The 17,606-nt window shown below is 46.3% G+C and overlaps 1 protein-coding gene across 2 annotated transcripts; it reads left to right on the top strand.

Annotated features, from left to right (window-relative positions):
- Positions 1 to 9,727: 9,727 nt before the first annotated feature.
- On the top strand, positions 9,728 to 14,007 carry LOC120646936 (membrane-associated progesterone-binding protein 4-like). 2 transcript variants are annotated; one of them, XM_039923476.1, is made up of 8 exons: positions 9,728 to 10,029; positions 10,370 to 10,446; positions 10,693 to 10,759; positions 10,910 to 10,947; positions 11,471 to 11,514; positions 12,080 to 12,126; positions 12,489 to 12,663; positions 13,520 to 14,007. In XM_039923476.1, exons 2-8 carry the CDS (start codon positions 10,413 to 10,415, stop codon positions 13,688 to 13,690), a joined length of 576 nt encoding a protein of 191 aa, XP_039779410.1. In that variant the 5' UTR covers positions 9,728 to 10,029; positions 10,370 to 10,412; the 3' UTR covers positions 13,691 to 14,007. The 2 variants fall into 2 exon arrangements, with proteins under 2 accessions (XP_039779410.1, XP_039779409.1); XM_039923475.1 differs by having other exon boundaries at positions 10,688 to 10,759.
- Positions 14,008 to 17,606: the final 3,599 nt, after the last annotated feature.

The following is a 17,606-nucleotide window of genomic DNA, read 5'->3' as shown; positions in this document are numbered from 1 at the left end:
AACCACAGGATAAACACATGTGTCAAGAGTTTTCTATCTCCTATCCCGCTCATTAAGCTTCCGCATTTCATACTAGCAATTTATATACCTTTACTTTCATAGAGTAGTTTCTTGATAGGAAAGGCTTTAGATTGCTAAACTCTTTTGGGATAGGGGTTTCACACTAGAACAACCATAGTTGCACATCTAGATAGCTTGTTTTAGTTTAAGTTTGGTGCAAACTAGTTGGAGCCATAGGTCTAAGTTTCTTAGAGTGCCTAATTCACCTCCTCCCCCTCTTAGGCTAGAGCACCCGATCCTTTACACACTATCAGTTACGCTTTGGCTGATTGCTAGATCTAATTGCAAGTATATTTTTCCTATTTTTCAGAATAAAAAATTACATAAATATATATTCTTCTATTACCTCCTCGGAGGCATCTGTGATAATAATTATCAAGAGAACCAGACTCTTTAGTCTTTAATAATTAATAAATAGAAGGATAATATTTCTCTCGATCCATTATTGATCAGCCACCGATAGCATGGCGACGAAAAAGAAGGCACGCAAAGATGAGACCGAGGAGGCGGCGGCGGCGGCGGCGCCCCGAAAGCCATCCACGAAGAGGAAGAGGAAGAGTAAAAGTAAGAGTAAGAGCAAGAGAGGATCCAGCGCTGCCGCCGCGTCAACAACCATATGCAACGACGACGTCCTCCGCAGCATCTTCGCCCGCTTGCCGGTCCGCAGCCTGGTGGCGTCCATGACACTCTCCAAGCACCACCGCCGCATGATCCTCAGCCCGGAGTTCAGGAGCCTCTGCTGCCGCCTCGGCCCGCCGCTGCCCGCTCCGCAAATCGCCTACATCGCCACGGAGAAGATCAGCAGCCGCTGCCGGCAGCGCACGGTCAGCGCGTTCCATAGCTTCCACGTCGCCGACGCCGCAGGGCCCAGCTCCTGCAACGCCCCGACGCGATCGCTCATCGGCCCAAGGTACATCGACATGGAATACGTCAACACGTGCAACGGCGTCTTGCTCTTTGACGGCTCGCAGAGATGCGTGCTCTGGAACCCCTGCGTCGCCAACAGCGACAAGGAAGTAGCCATCCCTGGTTGGAAGCATTATAATGGCGATCGTGTCTTGGGATTCGGCTATGGCAGGAGGAGCCAAACCTACAAACTGTTGGTGTCGCGAAAGTGTGAGGGCGATTCTTCCCCACGACGACGCTCCCACCGTGAGTATCCTAAAGATCTGCTGGTCTACTCGCTACGAGACACTGGGGAGCAAATGCGGTTAAGGATGATGTTACCTGGCAGACAAGAAGGAGAAGGGTTTTTCTATCAGCCTTACAATTATTCTCAGGAAATTGTCCTTAACTCAATTTACATAGACGGCATAATTTACCTCCTCCATGTTCCTAAGAGAGTGGTTTTTGCTTTTGATGTTGACCACCATCAACTTACCCGAGAAGGGCCGCATACATAGCGATTACCTCATGGAGATGTTTGGTCGTCCTTGCATCGAGACAAGCGAATGGGAATGCAGAACCTTGTGGATGCTCACGGTGGATCACCAATGGGAGCCCAAGTGTGTCATCAACAGGGAAAAAGACTATGGTCTTCAACAAGATTTCGATCGGTGTTCAATCACTAGTGCCTGGGACTGTGGCGGTGTGCTAGTCCTGCACTTCTATCGTGCTTTCAGATATCCCGGAAGGCTCTACATAGTTAGTCCTTCAACTACGAAGAAGATGATCAAGGCTATCCTGCCATGCAACCTGAGCCCAGAGTTATCAGAATACGCATTTTGCTGGGGTTACAAACCAACACTCGTGTCGCCAGAGAGCATCATCGGCGAACTCAACCAAGAAGAAGAGATGTCCCAAGGCCGGCGCCGTATAAAGGATATATTTAAGCCACTAAAACCCCTCCAAGAGAAGAGGATAGGACAGGCAGCAACACTAGCCACCGTGTGTCTCATGGAGTTCTTGGTTGATATCATGCGCAGGCTGCCTGATAATATGCAGGAAGTATCTGAAATGTTATGTGAATAATATCTTTGAATCTTTTTTTTTCACATAAAGTTTTATGTTTCTACCTCCTCCGGAGTTTACATTTCTGGTTTTGAAGTTAGACTTCAATTTTATTTATACCTCTTCAGAAACTAGCCTGATGCTCTGAGCTTTTGAAATCCTAGTTCTTTAAAGTATTTGCAGCTGAGGTGTGTTGTGATACTGAAAATAGATCTCAATGAAAACTGAGTTGCAGACTTGTACTGGGCGTTTTAATTTCTATCAGACCTATATTATTCTCTCTCCGTGAAGAAATTGTAATTGTTACATTTTGAAATCACAATGTAACTTTTTTTGTTGTACCACGACTGCAACGAAGATGCAAGGTGACTGCTAGCACATGCATGTTCTATTGATAGCTTGAGTATTAAAATTTCGAGCAATATAATGGCACCCTGAAGAGTGAAACTCGTGCAAAATTTGAATATAGATAGGTTTACTGAAACTGATGAATTATTGTTTTTTCGGAACACAAACTGATGAATTATTGTTACATGGAAAAAGTCTGGTTTACACCCTCCAACTATTGCAAAAGTCTGATTTTTAACCTTCAACTACGAAACCGGACAACATAAGCCATCCAACTTTAGAAATCGGGCAAATTTGGCCCTTGGGGTGGTTTTGAAGGTGGTTTTCAACCTCGAACTATTGCAAAAGTCTGATAGTCCTAGAAATTACCAATGTGTCATACGCAAATGAAGAAAATGGTGGCAGCAGCACCAACAATTTGATAGTCCTAGAAATGTAAATGAGCAGCCTTTATTTGGATTCATGGTCTATTATACCAATTACCATTGATGAAATAATGCATGGAACTCAAACAATATATCAACTTCAGGTAGATGAACTGGAGATTGCTATAGCTGCATACAGTTGCTTGGCTATCTTTTTTCCATCACTGTCGTTACCCTATTGCTGCTTACAGTGATGAACATGTAACATAAACAATCTTCAAGGACGCCGACTCGCCGAGACAGCAGGCAGTGCTAGCTCTTACAGCGACAAGATCTAGTGCTTCGAAGGACGGCCTGCGCAAGATAATTGTACGCTAGCTTACGCGTGCAGCGTGCTAGAGATGGGAATGCATAGAACCAAGTCGACCGTGAGGCAGATGTCTGTGCACTACAGATTCCATGGTGGACAGAGAGGCTATTAACCAGCCGTCTCTTGTATTCCGTTCGATAGTAGAGAACCAGATTCTCTTGTTGATACAGTTTCGGATCTTCCGAAACAATATAAAGAATATTGCCTTCCGTTGGCGCATTAGAGTCCGGGGAAAGGCCGGGTTGAGTCTCCTTATATAAGTATATAAATATAAATATATAAATAAATAAATAAACTTACTTATTTAACGAGTTGTGACATCCTGAAAAATTTACCAAAATAAATCACGTGTTAAAAATAAATTTTCAAATCTCTATCATCGTTGAGCTCAAACCGTTCCCGCCCGATCTCCTGAAAAACCGGTCCCGACATCCGAATCCATCGTTGTCCCGTCTCCCTGTTCGCCCTCGTCCCGCGCGTCACGCCCGACCGGCGCGCGTGCGCGTCCGGCCGCGGTCGCCGCCGCAATTTCTGCCGTCTCTCTCTTTCTCTCTCTCTCCTCTTTTTCTTTTTCTTTTTCTTTTTCCTTTTTCCATTTTCCTTCTTTTTCTATTTCCTCCCTCCCTCTCTCTCCTTCCTCCCTCTCCTCTGCTACGCGCCCCCGAGCACCGCTCAGCTCGCCGCCGCCCTTGCCCCACGCGCTGTCGCGCGCACCCCCGCTCCCGTCCACGTGCACGTGTGCGCGCCCTTGCACGCCGAGCCCCTCGCCGCCTCGATGCGCGCCCTGCCCACGCGCACCGCGTGGCCGCGCCGCTTGCCGCGCCGCCCGCCACTGACGGCTCGCCCTGCCCGCCTTCCCACGCGGCGCGCACGCGCAGCACGCGTTCCACGCGCCCCCGAGACTCGCCGCGCCGCCCGGCGTCTAGTACCGCCACCGCCTTCCTGTGCTTCGCCTGGCCGCACAGCGCCACCGCCTCGCTGCCCGAGCCGCACAGGCAGCGCGCAGCGACGCCACCGGCCACACAGCGCCCCGCCCTGCCGCCGAGCCACACTGTTCGCGCACAGCGGCCGACCCTCCCCCACGTGCGCCTAGTGGCTTCCTCTCACTCTCCCTCCTCTCCTTGGCCGCCGTTGAGCCCCACAGCGGCGCCACCACGGCCGCCACCGCCCGCCGCCATGGCTCCCCTGCCTGCGGGCCTTCTTCCCTGAAATCGAGGGGGGAGTCGACCCCACGAGCCTCCCTCTCTCTTTGTCCCATGGCCCCGGCCGCCGCCGTGCCCTGGGCTGCCGGCGAGGGCCGCCACCGGTGCCCAGGCGCGCCTCCCCTGGAGAAGGGAGAAGAAAGGGCTTTTTGCCCAAAAGCCCCTCCCTTTCTCATTATTTCTTAAGGAGCCCTCCAACTCTTTAACCTTCTTGCAAATTAAACCCTCTCTTTTATCATATTCCAAAATAAACCCTTTCACCATATAAATTTAATTCTAAATAAACCCCTGACCTTTTTCAGAATAGCCCGATTATTTTCTAAAATTACAACCAAGCCTTGCCCCTCAAAAATATTTACAAAAAGGCCCTTGAACCCCGTTCAACCCCTAGACCTCTCTGTAACCTATCATTTCATGCGCTAAAAATCCTCCGATCGACCTGAAACTTTACCACGCCATTCCTAATATAATTTTGGCCGTGCCATTAGAAAACCACCCAAAAATATTATCCCTATCCTCATATTTTAATTGTTTCCGATTCGAGCTCAGCGATAAAATCTTTATTTCTTTTTCTTGATTGTGCGCTTGCTTGTGTGCGTCGTAGATCACGGTGTGAACGAAGGAGAACCCGTCGACGAGCAATATTGTGAGCAAGCGAACGAAGACCAGTTCCGCGACCCTGAAACCAAAGGACAGTTCCTCGATCAGGACTTCCCGGAAGACTTTGAGAACGGCAAGTTCAATCCCGCCCTTTGATGCATTCTTTGTCCTAGTTTTTATAAACACAACCTATTGGCCTATTTTATAAAACTATATAAGTTTTGTCTGTTGAAAACATGGTTGGATAGCCACCCCTTGATTTATTATAACCATTCTTTGACCACCTAGATTAATGTCTGAATGTAATCTGTTTGGACGTTAATCGATTGTAGAAAAATGAGAAATTTTCGAAAGATAAGTTTAGACGGGATGGATTGCATTTCTGTGTGAATTGCCGAATGGTGTGCTTGTACCTATGTGTTAGAGCAAGGAAGGGAGATATCCATCTTGTCATAACTAAGGACCGAGTTGGTGTGTCATCTCACCTAACTCCATTATCGTGCAAACCACTCGACCATTGTATGGGCAACGGCTTAGCATAAACCCCACTAGTTAGTCTAATAGCCATCAGGAGAGCTGAGAGCAACGGGTGATCAAGGAGAAGGGATTAGCTCTGTGTGACTTATGCCCCAGTTAAAACCTTTGTGATAGGTCGATGACCCCTTGGTGGATCCCGTGGTAGCTAGTCAGGTCTAGCTAAGGTGGGTAATGGCTTTGTTGGGATCTGCACCGACACTAAGGTGATCGTGTTGTGGTACCCCGCTTGTGGGTAAAGTTGCACACCTCTGCAGAGTTAAGAATCTATTCGAATAGCCGTGCCCACAGTACTGGGCGAGTTACGGTGTGGTCACATAACTAGTGTTTCTTATGGGAATGGACGGGTTGGCGTGAGTTGTTTTGGAAATGTGTCCGGCAGTTGTGCCGTGTGCTACGGTGGATGAGGAGTCCGGTAGCAACTTAAAACTTGGATCCTGTGTGGATCAACACTACGTGTTACTTGGTACAAAAAAACTTGCTTTGAAAATCCTTTCTTTCAAATGAACCCCTGCATAAAAATTAGCTTTCTGCAAATTAAACCCTAGCCTTGTCCTTGGTTTACCCTGTGCATTATATTCTGCTTATACCCCCCTCCGTGGGCGTGGTTGGACTTGCTGACTACGTTTGTACTCATCCCATTCTTAATTTTTACAGAGGAAGATCCAGACTTTGTTCCCGAAGACGTTGAGTAGAGGTTTCGTCCTGCACCCAACCTTGCCTGTGGATAGGGTCACCTGCAGGAAGTTTCGTATGGCGCAAGACTCTGATGACCCCCTCTTCGTAGTTAATATCGTTGTGTGGGTGTTAGTTGTTATCCTCGTGATAGTGGTGCTTCACTGCCCACTTCCGCGTAGAGTTGTACAGTGATGTACCATCTAATGTAATAAAAGTGTTATCAACCTCCTGGGACTGATATTGTATCACTTTTAAGTTTTTTCTTACGAGGGGACACTTCACGAGCCAAGGATATCTTCGATCCACTATTCAGCCACCAATCGAGAGCATGCCGAAGAAGAAGGAACGCAAACATGAGATCGAGGCGGCGGCGGCGCTGCCAAGAAAGCCAGCCACGACGATGAAAAGGAAGAGAGGAGCCAGCAGCGCTGCCGCGTCAAGCACAGGCATGTGCGATGACATCGTCCGCAGCATCTTGGCCCGTCTGCCGGCGCGCACCCTGGTCGCCTGCACGATGCTCTCCAAGCACCACCGCCGCATGATACTCTGCCCGGAGTTCAGGAGCCTCCACTGCCGCCTCAACCCGCCTCTGTCTCGCCCGCAGATCGCGTACATCGCGACGGCCAAGATAGCCAGGAGACGATACGTCGTCAGCGAGTTTCATAGCTTCCACGTCGCCGGCGGCACCGGCGCCCCGACACGGTCGCTCACCGGGACAAGCTACCTCGGCATGAGGTACATCAACTCGTGCCGCGGCATCTTGCTCCTTGCCAACTCGTGTGGGTGCGTGTTCTGGAACCCCTGCGTCGCCAACAGCGAGAAGGAAGTGACCATCCCTGGTTCAACCAGGGGAGATTGTGTCCTGGGTTTCGGCTACGGCAAAAGGAGCCAAACCTACAAACTACTGATAGCACGCAAGTGTGAGAGCAATTCCTACTATGATGACCATCCTAAGGATCTGCTGGTCTACTCACTCGGAGACGCTGGGGAGCAGCAACCGCAATCCCGGACTGTGTTATCCGGTAACCAAGAAGGAGAAGGTTTTTTCTATGAGAATTATGGATCTTCTAGGGACGTTTTCATTAATTCACTTTACACTGATGGTATAGTTTACCTCCTCCATATCCCCAAGAAAGTTGTTTTCGCTTTTGATGTTGATGATGAGACTGTTGCCACCATCAACTTACCCGGTAATGGCCACATACCTGCTGATTACCTCGAAACGTCCATACTCATGGAGGTACTTGGCCGTCCATGCATACAAACATATAACTGGGAGAGCACAACCTTGTGGATGCTCACGGTGGATCACCAATGGGAGCAGAAGTGTGTCTTTGGTGTGAAGAACACTAATGACAAGTCAATCAATGGTGCTTGGGACTGTGGTGGTGTGCTAGTTCTGCACATGAATGGTTGTTTCAACGATCCCGGCAGACTCTACTTACTCCGTCCTTCAACCACGGGGATTTTTTGTACAAACCTACCATGCAACCTGAATCCAGAGTTGAAGGAATATGCATTTTGCTGGGGTTACAAACCGACTCTCGTGCCACCAGGGAGCGTTGTCGGTGAAGTCAGCCAAGAAAAGATGAAACGTCGAGGCCGTACAATGGATATAATGAAGCCACTAGAGCCCCTCAATGAGCAGGAGAAGAGGAAAGGGCGGGATGCAACACTGACCATTGTGTGCCTCATGGAGTTCTTGGCTGGTGTCATGCGTAGACTACCGGAGAATTTGCAACAAGTAATTGAAGAGTTACGTGAAGGTGTTTGAAATTTTTGTGCTGAAGGTTTCAGGTTTCCACCTCCTTAAATGTTTACATTCCTGATTTGGAAGCTGAGACTTCACCTTTCTACGTCCTCAAAAGCTTAGGCTTAGCTTTCGAGTGGAAACGACACGTCTGATGGTGTCCCGTTGTACCAAGCTTTTGAACCCCTATTTTAGTTCTTTTCAAGTGTATGCAAGCGAGGTTTACATTTCAACTGAAATTAGATTTAAAATGAGTCGCATTCTTGTATTGACTTCTTTTGTCAGAGGTACATTATTTTCTTTGTGAAGAAAGAGTTAGTTTCGCACACGGTTTGTAAGCAGTATTTTTTTCCCATTCATCGCACTACTTACGGTTTATACTAGTGCTATTCCCATCTCTTTTCTTTTCACTACTTGCGGTTTTGTAGATGTGTTTTATTCATCACATATATTTTCACTACTTACAGTTTGATGTAGTAATTTATCTTTTTTTCGGCTTGACTTGACACATGCCTATTCCTGTCGAGTGTTATCTCTGCTCGTTCGGGATCTTCAAAATATGTGAAAGCAGGCACCCATCAAAACCGTTAAAATCGGGGGCAGGCGTGTACAACTCACACCAAAGTGTGCAGCCATGGAAAGTAACCGCATTCACATCAAAAGCTTACCACAGAAACTCATTACTACCACAACAGCTTTTGCTGAGCTCTCATCATTTCTAAAAGGTCTGGTCAAGTTCAGCTTGCATCGAATGTCCGAGTCTATCCAATGTCTATTCCATCCTTACCCCGTTGCCATACTCATCACATCGAATCTTCAGACATATACATAAAGCATTAAATGCAGTTGAAAAAATAATTAATTACACAATTTAACTATAAACAACGAGACGAATCTTTTAAATCTAATTAATTCATAATTAAATATTAATTACTAAATAACAATGATAATACTACAATATCAAAACTCTTTTTTTAATGAACTAAACAGGCCGATGGTAACAAAGCTCAGCAACACTGGGGCGGCAGAGCCAGGCAGCTGCTGCCGGTGCGCATGGCGTGGGGCGGGTGGAGCGTGCCTGCAAACTGTCGCCATTACTAGGGATCGCGCGACCCCTCTAGCATGAGCCATCTAACTGTGTTATTATTTTTTCACCTATTTTCTATTTCTTCTTAATCAAGGACAAATGGTGTCCTTTTCACCGCCAAACAACCAGGAGAAAAATGACACTCATCCAGATTTTTTTTACATGCAACTTGTTCAAAAAAAATCTTTATCTTTTTCATATAATCTCCGTTTTGAATAGCGATTGCACCGTTATATTCTACACGATGAGATGAACAAAATTAGATATCACTTGCATATATTTTGAAGATGTTTTGAAGTAGTAGCAATTTATGTACAAATATAAGTTTTATATTATTAAAGGAGTTGCTACAATATGCATATATATTATTAAAGAAGTTACTACAATATGCATATATAAGTTCAAGGTTGCACGAGTGCCTGCTGACCCATCGCCCATTAGGGAGTTTTGGGACTCCGCGGCCCAATGTAGGTTTTTAATGTCCACTGGGATCGCTCATTTTTTTCTTTTCCCATTTTTTTTAAGTTGCAACAAAATATTTTTTCCATTTCGTTCCAACGGAACATTTTATTGTAGTGAAACATTTTCACTTTTCAAAGACAAAATTTGAATCCAATTGAATATATTTTATTTTTGTTCTTATGGAACCTTTTTTTAAACGGAACATTAATATTTTGTTCTAGCCGAATATTTTTCTTCACTTAGAAGGAGCTACAGACCAACGGCCCAATAAAACTTTTGGCCCAGCAGCAGCCCTTCTGCGATCCCGTCGCCCCCATCTTCCTCCTCTGGTGGATGGATCCGAAACATTTCACCTGCTCCGACAGTCCGACGACGGTCAGTAGCTGGCTACCTGGTACCAGCAAAATTCGGCGACGCCGAAGCTACGCCGCCGGGTCCCGAGGGCAGCCCAGCCCTAGCTCGCCAGCGTTGCCGAGGAGGCGGTTTGTTCTGGTGGGCTGAACGGCCTTGCGGATCTCCTGGGAGCCAGCGCGATGGCGCGGGGGGCTCGGCTCCTTCTTGTTATCGCGCTGCTGGCGGCGCTACTCGCCGTCGCTCTACAGCTCTACCGTCTGAGGAAGCCGGTCTGTACTCTGTCCCTCGTCTACCTTGACGCTTCTCAAAGTTTGTGAGCTAGATCTGCTGAAGCAGCCCAGGCGTTTGCAACCTGTGACACCCGATGTCTCTTAGTCGTTTTCATCGAATAAATAGCCTGATATAAACATATTTCGGAATCGAGCTCCCGGAGTCCCGATGATCAATGATGGGATGCTTCCTCTCTTATAATTTTAAAAATAGTATAAAATAAACTAGTTGTGGTCCGTCTGGTTTGTGGCTTTAGAGTCTTATACATGCCATTTTCGACCTCTGTAATTTCCTGATATTGGAATAGCTTTTTTTTACTCACCTCTTGAGTCTGGGCAGAGGTTGTGGACAGTGGAGGAGCTATCCGTGTACAACGGAACAGATGAGGAGTTGCCCATACTACTCGGGATTTTGGGGTACCCATGCTTTTCCCTCATAGGCCTTCATTTACTTCTTTTGCCTTGTTATTGCGGAAGGTTTCCCCACTGTTGTTTAAATAGAATGATGTGGAATCTGATAAATAAATGAAAACTTAAGTACATCTTTATTTGATTTCTGTGGATGATGTTGTGAGTAAATTATGTTGTATTGTCTTTGTCTATTCAACTGGTTACTGGTAGGACTTTGCGAATGATCGTGCCTTTCGTTTGATGCCAGCTCAGTTTTTGACGTTACAAAAGGGAGGTCACATTATGGTCCTGGAGGAGGTTATCATCACTTTGCTGGCAGGTTGCAGTCTTATATGTCTAATAATGCCCTTTTTAATTCCATTGTTATGAATTATATTTTTGCAGCTTTGGTGAATTGGTTTTACAAACTTACATACCCTTTTCCTTTAGTTGCTTCACATGCTGATATATAACAGCATTCTCATGACAGGGATGCATCACGAGCGTTCGTTTCTGGAAATTTTACAGGTAAGTTTGTGTCTTATTGCTAGTTAGTTCAGTAAATAATTTAGATGAACGAGTTGATGTTGTCTGTGTAGCTAATGGCATCACTAATTTATGGTTTTGAACTGTAAGCAGTACATTGACACTAATTTCAACTTCATTAATGGAGAATGAAACAACCATTAAAGATAATCTTAGCATTATCATGCACATTATAGAAATACGGGTCATGATGAAGGAATTTGTCATATCAGTTTAATTACTTCGTTAGAAGGTGTGAAGAGGATACTAGAATGATGCAGTTTATATGGATGATCTAGAACCTTCCTTTTTCCTGCCTTATTGAACATCCTGGAAGCTAATCTAGGCATCTAGCTGTCCGGCTTATATTGATGCTTTTTTTTCTTGATCTTTTTTTCCGTAAATTCACCATAACTAAAGGATCATGATAATGATTCATGAGTCATGACTGCTATACTCTAGAAAAAATATGTTGCTGAAGTTTATATGGCCTTTTGCTAGAGTAACTTTTTCGCTGCTTGAACAGGTGATGGCCTGACTGATTCTTTACAGGGTTTATCAAGCAGTGAGGTACAACACAGTATGTATGGGTTATTTACATCAATAAATCTTGCATTTAATGCAAATCTGGAGCTTAGACTTAGACGGATGGGGACAAATGTTCATAAATTTAGGGCTAGGAATGCAATTAGCTTCAACTGAAATTGTTTTGTCTCCTTTTTTTTCTCCCTCAAACACACGGGAGATCCACGCATCTTTATATTAGGGGAAAAGAGATTACGACGAAACCCATCACATAGGTGACCACATCACCACAGAGCTGAGGTTTCAGCAGGTTGCCAAGAATTGTTTGATCTCCTACTCTAACCATTTCTGCAATATATTCGATGTTCTTAATCAAGAGTTGGTTCTGCCTAAATATTTGTTCTCGTTGGCTTCTAGCTTGCATTAATATAGGTGTGGACATGTTATGAAATTTTATGTTGACAGTAACATATTTGCCTGAATAAGCATCCTGTGAACACTGGATGTGCATACTAGTGTAGAATGAAAGTTACAGACTTCTCTTTTGTCTTGTTATTTTTCTAATGTTGAATTAATAAATATGATGATGGATTCCCTAATTTACTTTCAGATAAACAGCATTGTTGATTGGAGGAAATTTTACTTCGAGAGATACATGTGAGCCACTTTCTAAGAGCATCTTCATGCTCTTGATGTTACATTTTTCCCTTCAATATCTGGTAAACCATGAGGCTTCAGAGTCGTATACAGTGTCCTAGGAAGGACAAGACTCTAGGCGGGCAGGAGGGTGGCACTGTGTCGCCTAGTGACTTGCCAGGCTAGCAGGACACTTGTTTGGAGAAGTTATAATTTGTCCACAATTGAGCCCTTGCACCGTCATGTTGTCAAATCTGTTGCTATGCATTGTTCATTTTAAGTATGCCATATGAACCATATTGACTGTCATGGAAGTAGTGGATCAAGAACTACTTCATGCATGATCTATCACTTTGTAAGATTCCTTTGCATGTGCAATGCAGATTTGCCGGCAAACTTATTGGACGCTACTACGACAGTCAAGGAAATCCTACAAAGTATCTGAAGGGTGTAGAAGTAAAGGCAAAGAGAGGTGCACAGCTTCTCGAAAAGCAGAAGAGTGAGGAAGCTAAAATACCTAGCTGCAATTCAAAATGGAGCCAACAAGAAGGCGGAGAAGTACGTACCCATCATGCCATGCTTTTTGTTTTGGGTTCAAACACAGTTTGAAGAAAGACCTTGTTATCAGCTGAGCTGAACTTTTTCCTGTCTTGTTCCATGTTCAAAGTTCAAACTAAATACACAAAAGTTAAAAAGACTTAGTACTTTCGATAGACTAAAATTAGACAGGTACCAGCTAAAAGTTTTGATTCTGCATTCAAACATATTGCCCCTTGGTAAGGCAGTAGAACCCTAGAATTTATAAGTCAAAATGACTGGTTTTTAAATTTTAACAAAGGTGGCAATGAATGAGTTTTGTGGAACAATGCATCACAACAAACATAAGAAACAGCCAGCAATTATGAGAAACATCAATGAATTGGTGTAAACATATTGAAATTGTACTGATAACCCAACAATCCCTGTCATTGTGAGAAACTAATGGTTACTGTCAACTGATCCCTTTAATGCAGTTCTATCTTCTTTCCTCATGCTCAGTTTGAAACGTGGAATTTCTCCCAATTCTTCGAGAAATTAATCTGTTTTTATGTTAATTTTTCTATGTTCCAAGCAGCTTTAATAGTCCTAACTATCCTTAGGACCCCTATCACCATGTTTTCTGCTGCTCTCTGAGCCCCAGGCGATGAACCTTATTGTTGATAAATAGTCCTTTTACTGGAGTAGCAATGTATGAATTTTTTTAACATGTGAAATTCTGAAACATTTTCAGAATTATATACCCAGTTGAGATAAAATGCATCATTTACCATTCTGCACCATATTTTGAAGATCCCGAACGAGCAGAGTTGCTTGAATGTTACATTTTACTAAAATGGCTGTCTGTACCGGGTTAAGACTGTTCTGCTTGTTTCAGGTTTGGTGCGATACAGGCTATCCAAGATTGGTGAGGAGGCCTGGCGACATAGCTCTGACCGGACAAGTTAGCCAAAGGTGTGCTTGTTTCCAGGAAGACGAGCTCAACAAACCTGGGCTAGTGGCGTACGAAGGGTGCGATCATCTGTCCAAGTCCTGCAAAGTAAACTAGGCCGTACGTCTCCCTCTCGGTGTCCACAAACCCGTTGCTGTCTAGTCAGTGCGAGGTTGTTAGTTACATCAGCAGTGACATTTCCACGAGGCACCAGCCACACCGTCATGTTGATCGATGTCTCCGTGCTGGTCCAGCCGTGCATCGATGGATCCTCTCGAAATATCTGGTGCGACGTCGTGTTTTTGGATGTTGCAGATATGCAATTGATTGGGGGATACTACGTGCAATCGATTCGTATGATGGTAACACCACTGCATTGCCATGAAATTGTTCATACAACAACAACAGTAAGTTTGTTGTGGGTTTCAAATCCATTAGAGTGGTTATTTTTTATGCTGGTTGCCAAAATCTAATGCAACCCTCCTCCTTTACCCGGGCATGGGACTGGTTATGCTGAGACGACTCAGGAGAGAGAGTGTGTCTTCCAGTCAGCATAGGCGGAGTTTGCCATGAAATTGTTCATGTAGGGTATTATCTTTACGGATAGTACGAGTCTTCATAATGCAAACAAGTACATCAATTCTTCAAATGTGAACCTTGCTTTGGATAGATAACACTCGACAAGAATAGGCAGTTAGGCACGTGTCAAGTCAAGCCGAAAAAAGATAAATTACTACTTCAAACTGCAAGTAGTGAAAAGATATGTGATAAAACACTACTCCAAAACCTCAAGTGGTGAAAAGAGCTGAGAATAGCACTATTATAAACCGTAAGCAGTGCAACGAATGAAAAAAAATTACTGCTTACAAACCGTGTGCAAGACTATCCCTTTCTTCACAGTGAAAATAATATACCTCTGACAAAAAAAACAATACAAGAATGCGACTCATTTGAAATCTGTTTTCAGTTGCAACGTAAACCTCACTTGCATATACACTAGAAAAGAATTAAAATAGGGGGTTCAAAAGCTTGGTACAACGGGACACCATCAGACCTGTCGTTTCCGCTTTAAAGCTAAGCTTTTGAGGATGTAGAAAGGTGAAGTCTCAGCTTCCAAATCAGAAATGTAAACATTTAAGGAGGTGGACACATGAAACCTTGAACACAAAAATTCAAACACCCTCACGTAACTCTTCAGATACTTGTTGCAAATTCTCTGGTAGTCTGCGCATGACACCAGCCAAGAACTCCATGAGGCACACGATGGTCAGTGTTGTTTTCTGCCCTTTTCTCTTCTCCTGCTCATTGAGGGACTCTAGTGGCTTCATTATATCCATTGTACGGCCTCGACTTTTCTTCTTTTCTTGGCTGAGTTCACCGACAATGCTCCCCGGTGGCACGAGAGTCGGTTTGTAACCCCAGCAAAATGCATATTCCTTCCACTCTGGCTTTAGGTTGTATGGTTAGTTTTGTACAAAAAATCTCCGTGGTTGAAGGACGGAGTAAGTAGAGTCTGTCGGGATCTGATCTGTACAAAATCATTTATGTGCAGAACTACCACACCACCACAGTCCCAAGCGCCAGTGATTGTGCAACGTTCGGAATTAGTTTCCTTATCAAAAACACACTTCTGCTCCCATTGATGACTCACCGTGAGCATCCACAAGGTTTCGCTCTTCCAGTCACCTGTTTCTATGCATGGACGGCCAAGTAGCTCCATGAGCCTGGACGTTTCGAGATGATCATCAGGTATGCAGCCATTACCGAGTAAGTTGATGGTGACAACAGTCTCGTCATCAACATCAAAAGCGAAAAGAACTTTCTTGGGGATATGGAGGAGGTAAATTATACCATCAATGTAAAGTGAATTAATGAAAACTCTCCTTGGAGAAGGATTCTTGTAGAAAAAACCTTCTCCTTCTTGGTTACCGGATAACACAGTCCGCCATTGCGGTTGCTGCTCGCCATTGCCTCCGAGTGAGTAGACCAGCAGATTCTTAGGATGCTCATTATAGGAGGAAATGTTCCCATGATTGCGCGCTATCAGTAGTTTGTAGGTTTGGCTCCTCGTGCCGTAGCTGAACCCCAAGACACAATCAGGGCCGTCTCCAGAAATTGGAGGCCCGTGAGCGAAATGCAAATGGAGGCCCTCATACGGCGGCGACGGCGCGCTGTGGAGGTGGGCGGCGGCGGCGTGCAGCGTCCTGGGCGAGTCCTGAACTGCTGCATGACAGAGCCACAGCCACGAGGGGCGCTCGACAGACAAAGCAGGTCAGGACTTCATTCAGTTCTGCGGATCTACGCTGGGCCAAAAAATTACATGGGCCGTTTCAACTAGATTGCCAACTAGCGGCCCAAAATGAAACATCATCTTCTTCCTCTAGCTGACGAGCTCCAGCAGACGCCATGAGAGAGGGGGATTCTGCTCCACCACTAACTTGACGGCAGATGGCGATGCAGCGGCGCGGCGCGGACGGACGACCGGCGAGGCGGTTTTGGAGGCCCTGTGCGGTCGCTCACCTCGCACATGGCCTTCGACGGGCCTGGACACAATCTCCCCTGGTTGAACCAGGGATGGTCACTTCCTTCTCGCTGTTGGCAACGCAGGGTTCCAGAACACGCACCTGCACGAGTTGGCGAGTAGCAAGACACCGCGGCACGAATTGATGTACTTCATGCCGAGGTAACTTGTCTCGGTGAGCGATCGTGTCGGGGCGCCGGCGCCGCCGGCGACGGGGAAGCTGTGGAACTCGCTGACGATGGATCCTCCCCTGGGTATCTTGGCCGTCGCGATGTACGCGATCTGCGGGCGAGACAGAGGCGGGCCGAGGCGGAAGTGGAGGCTCCTGAACTCCGGGCAGAGTATCATGCGGCGGTGATGCTTGGAGAGCGTCGTGCAGGAGACCAGGGTGCGCGCCGGTAGACGGGCCAAGATGCTGCGGACGATGTCGTCGCACATGCCTAACGCAGCGGCGCTGCTGGCTCTATTGACGTCTTTTAGGGTCCAACACACAATCGCGTCGCGCTAGGTTGCGCGACGCGAGGAGGAGCTCCTTGCAGCACCTCTTGCGTGGAGCGGTCAGACCGGTCAGAGGGACCGGTCAGACCGGTCGCCGTGCACAACGGCGACGATCCGACGAACGCTCGCCCGGGAGGGACCCCGTCGGGGCAAGCGCGCGTAGGGTTGTCCTAGGCTCGGCAGACTAGCTAGAGCGTCTGTAACGAACATGGCACCATTTATGCCATTTCGAGTGATTTTGGTGATCGAATGACAACACAATACTTGGACTAATATGATTGTTAAGATGATCATTCTCAGGCTTTTAGGTTCAAGTGATGACAAAGAAAAAGAGAAGATAGGCGTAACAAGGCCCAAAGGGCCGCCCCTACGGGGGTTCGAGGGGGAGCCGCCCCTCGCGGGTCTCAGGGCAGCGCCCTAAAAGCTCTTCGGATCAGGAGCACCGGAAGAACCGACGTCAAGGGCATCGGTGCATCCGACGCTTGTCGGAAGAACCGGCGCTATGAAGTTTGGTGCAGAAGGGAAACGAAACCAAGTCAGTCTATAGGCACCGGTTGGACCGACGGTCCAAGAAAGGGCATCGGTGCATTGGGCGTCCTATGTTCCAGAGACGATGTAAAGTGCCCAGGAGAAGTTTCTTCAGCACCGGTTGAACCGACGGTGCATCGGAGTATTGCATCGGTGCAATGACATCAGCGCCCAGGAGAAGATTCTTAAGCACCGGATGAACCGGTGATGCATCGGTACAAAGCATCGGTTCAACCAGTGGTCTCTGCGTCAGCTGTCAGGACTTCAACGGCTACTTCGGGCTATGAGTGACCGGATGAACCGACGCTACCCCGCCAAGAGGCATCGGTTCTTTCGGTGATACACAGAATTTCAGCTGACCGTTGAAGCAACGGCTACAAGACTTGGTGGCCTATATATACACCTCACCCCGGCCATTTGAAGATTGCTGGAGTCCCAAGACACCTCATACACATCCAAGAACATCTCCAAGCCATACAAGAGCTC

This window comes from Panicum virgatum, chromosome 9K, assembly GCF_016808335.1.
Source record: "Panicum virgatum strain AP13 chromosome 9K, P.virgatum_v5, whole genome shotgun sequence".
In the NCBI taxonomy this organism is placed as follows: Eukaryota; Viridiplantae; Streptophyta; class Magnoliopsida; order Poales; family Poaceae; genus Panicum; species Panicum virgatum.
Note: the sequence above shows the minus strand (reverse complement) of the source record. Positions and strands in the feature narration are given on the sequence as shown.

Excerpts from the sequence above, each read along its gene's own strand:
- LOC120646936 (XM_039923475.1), top strand. The coding sequence starts at position 9,940 with ATGGCGCGGGGGGCTCGGCTCCTTCTTGTTATCGCGCTGCTGGCGGCG. Across the intron at positions 10,447-10,687 it reads ATACTACTCGGGATTTTGGG|CTCAGTTTTTGACGTTACAA; the intron begins GTACCCATGCTT and ends GTTTGATGCCAG. Across the intron at positions 11,515-12,079 it reads AGGGTTTATCAAGCAGTGAG|ATAAACAGCATTGTTGATTG; the intron begins GTACAACACAGT and ends ATTTACTTTCAG.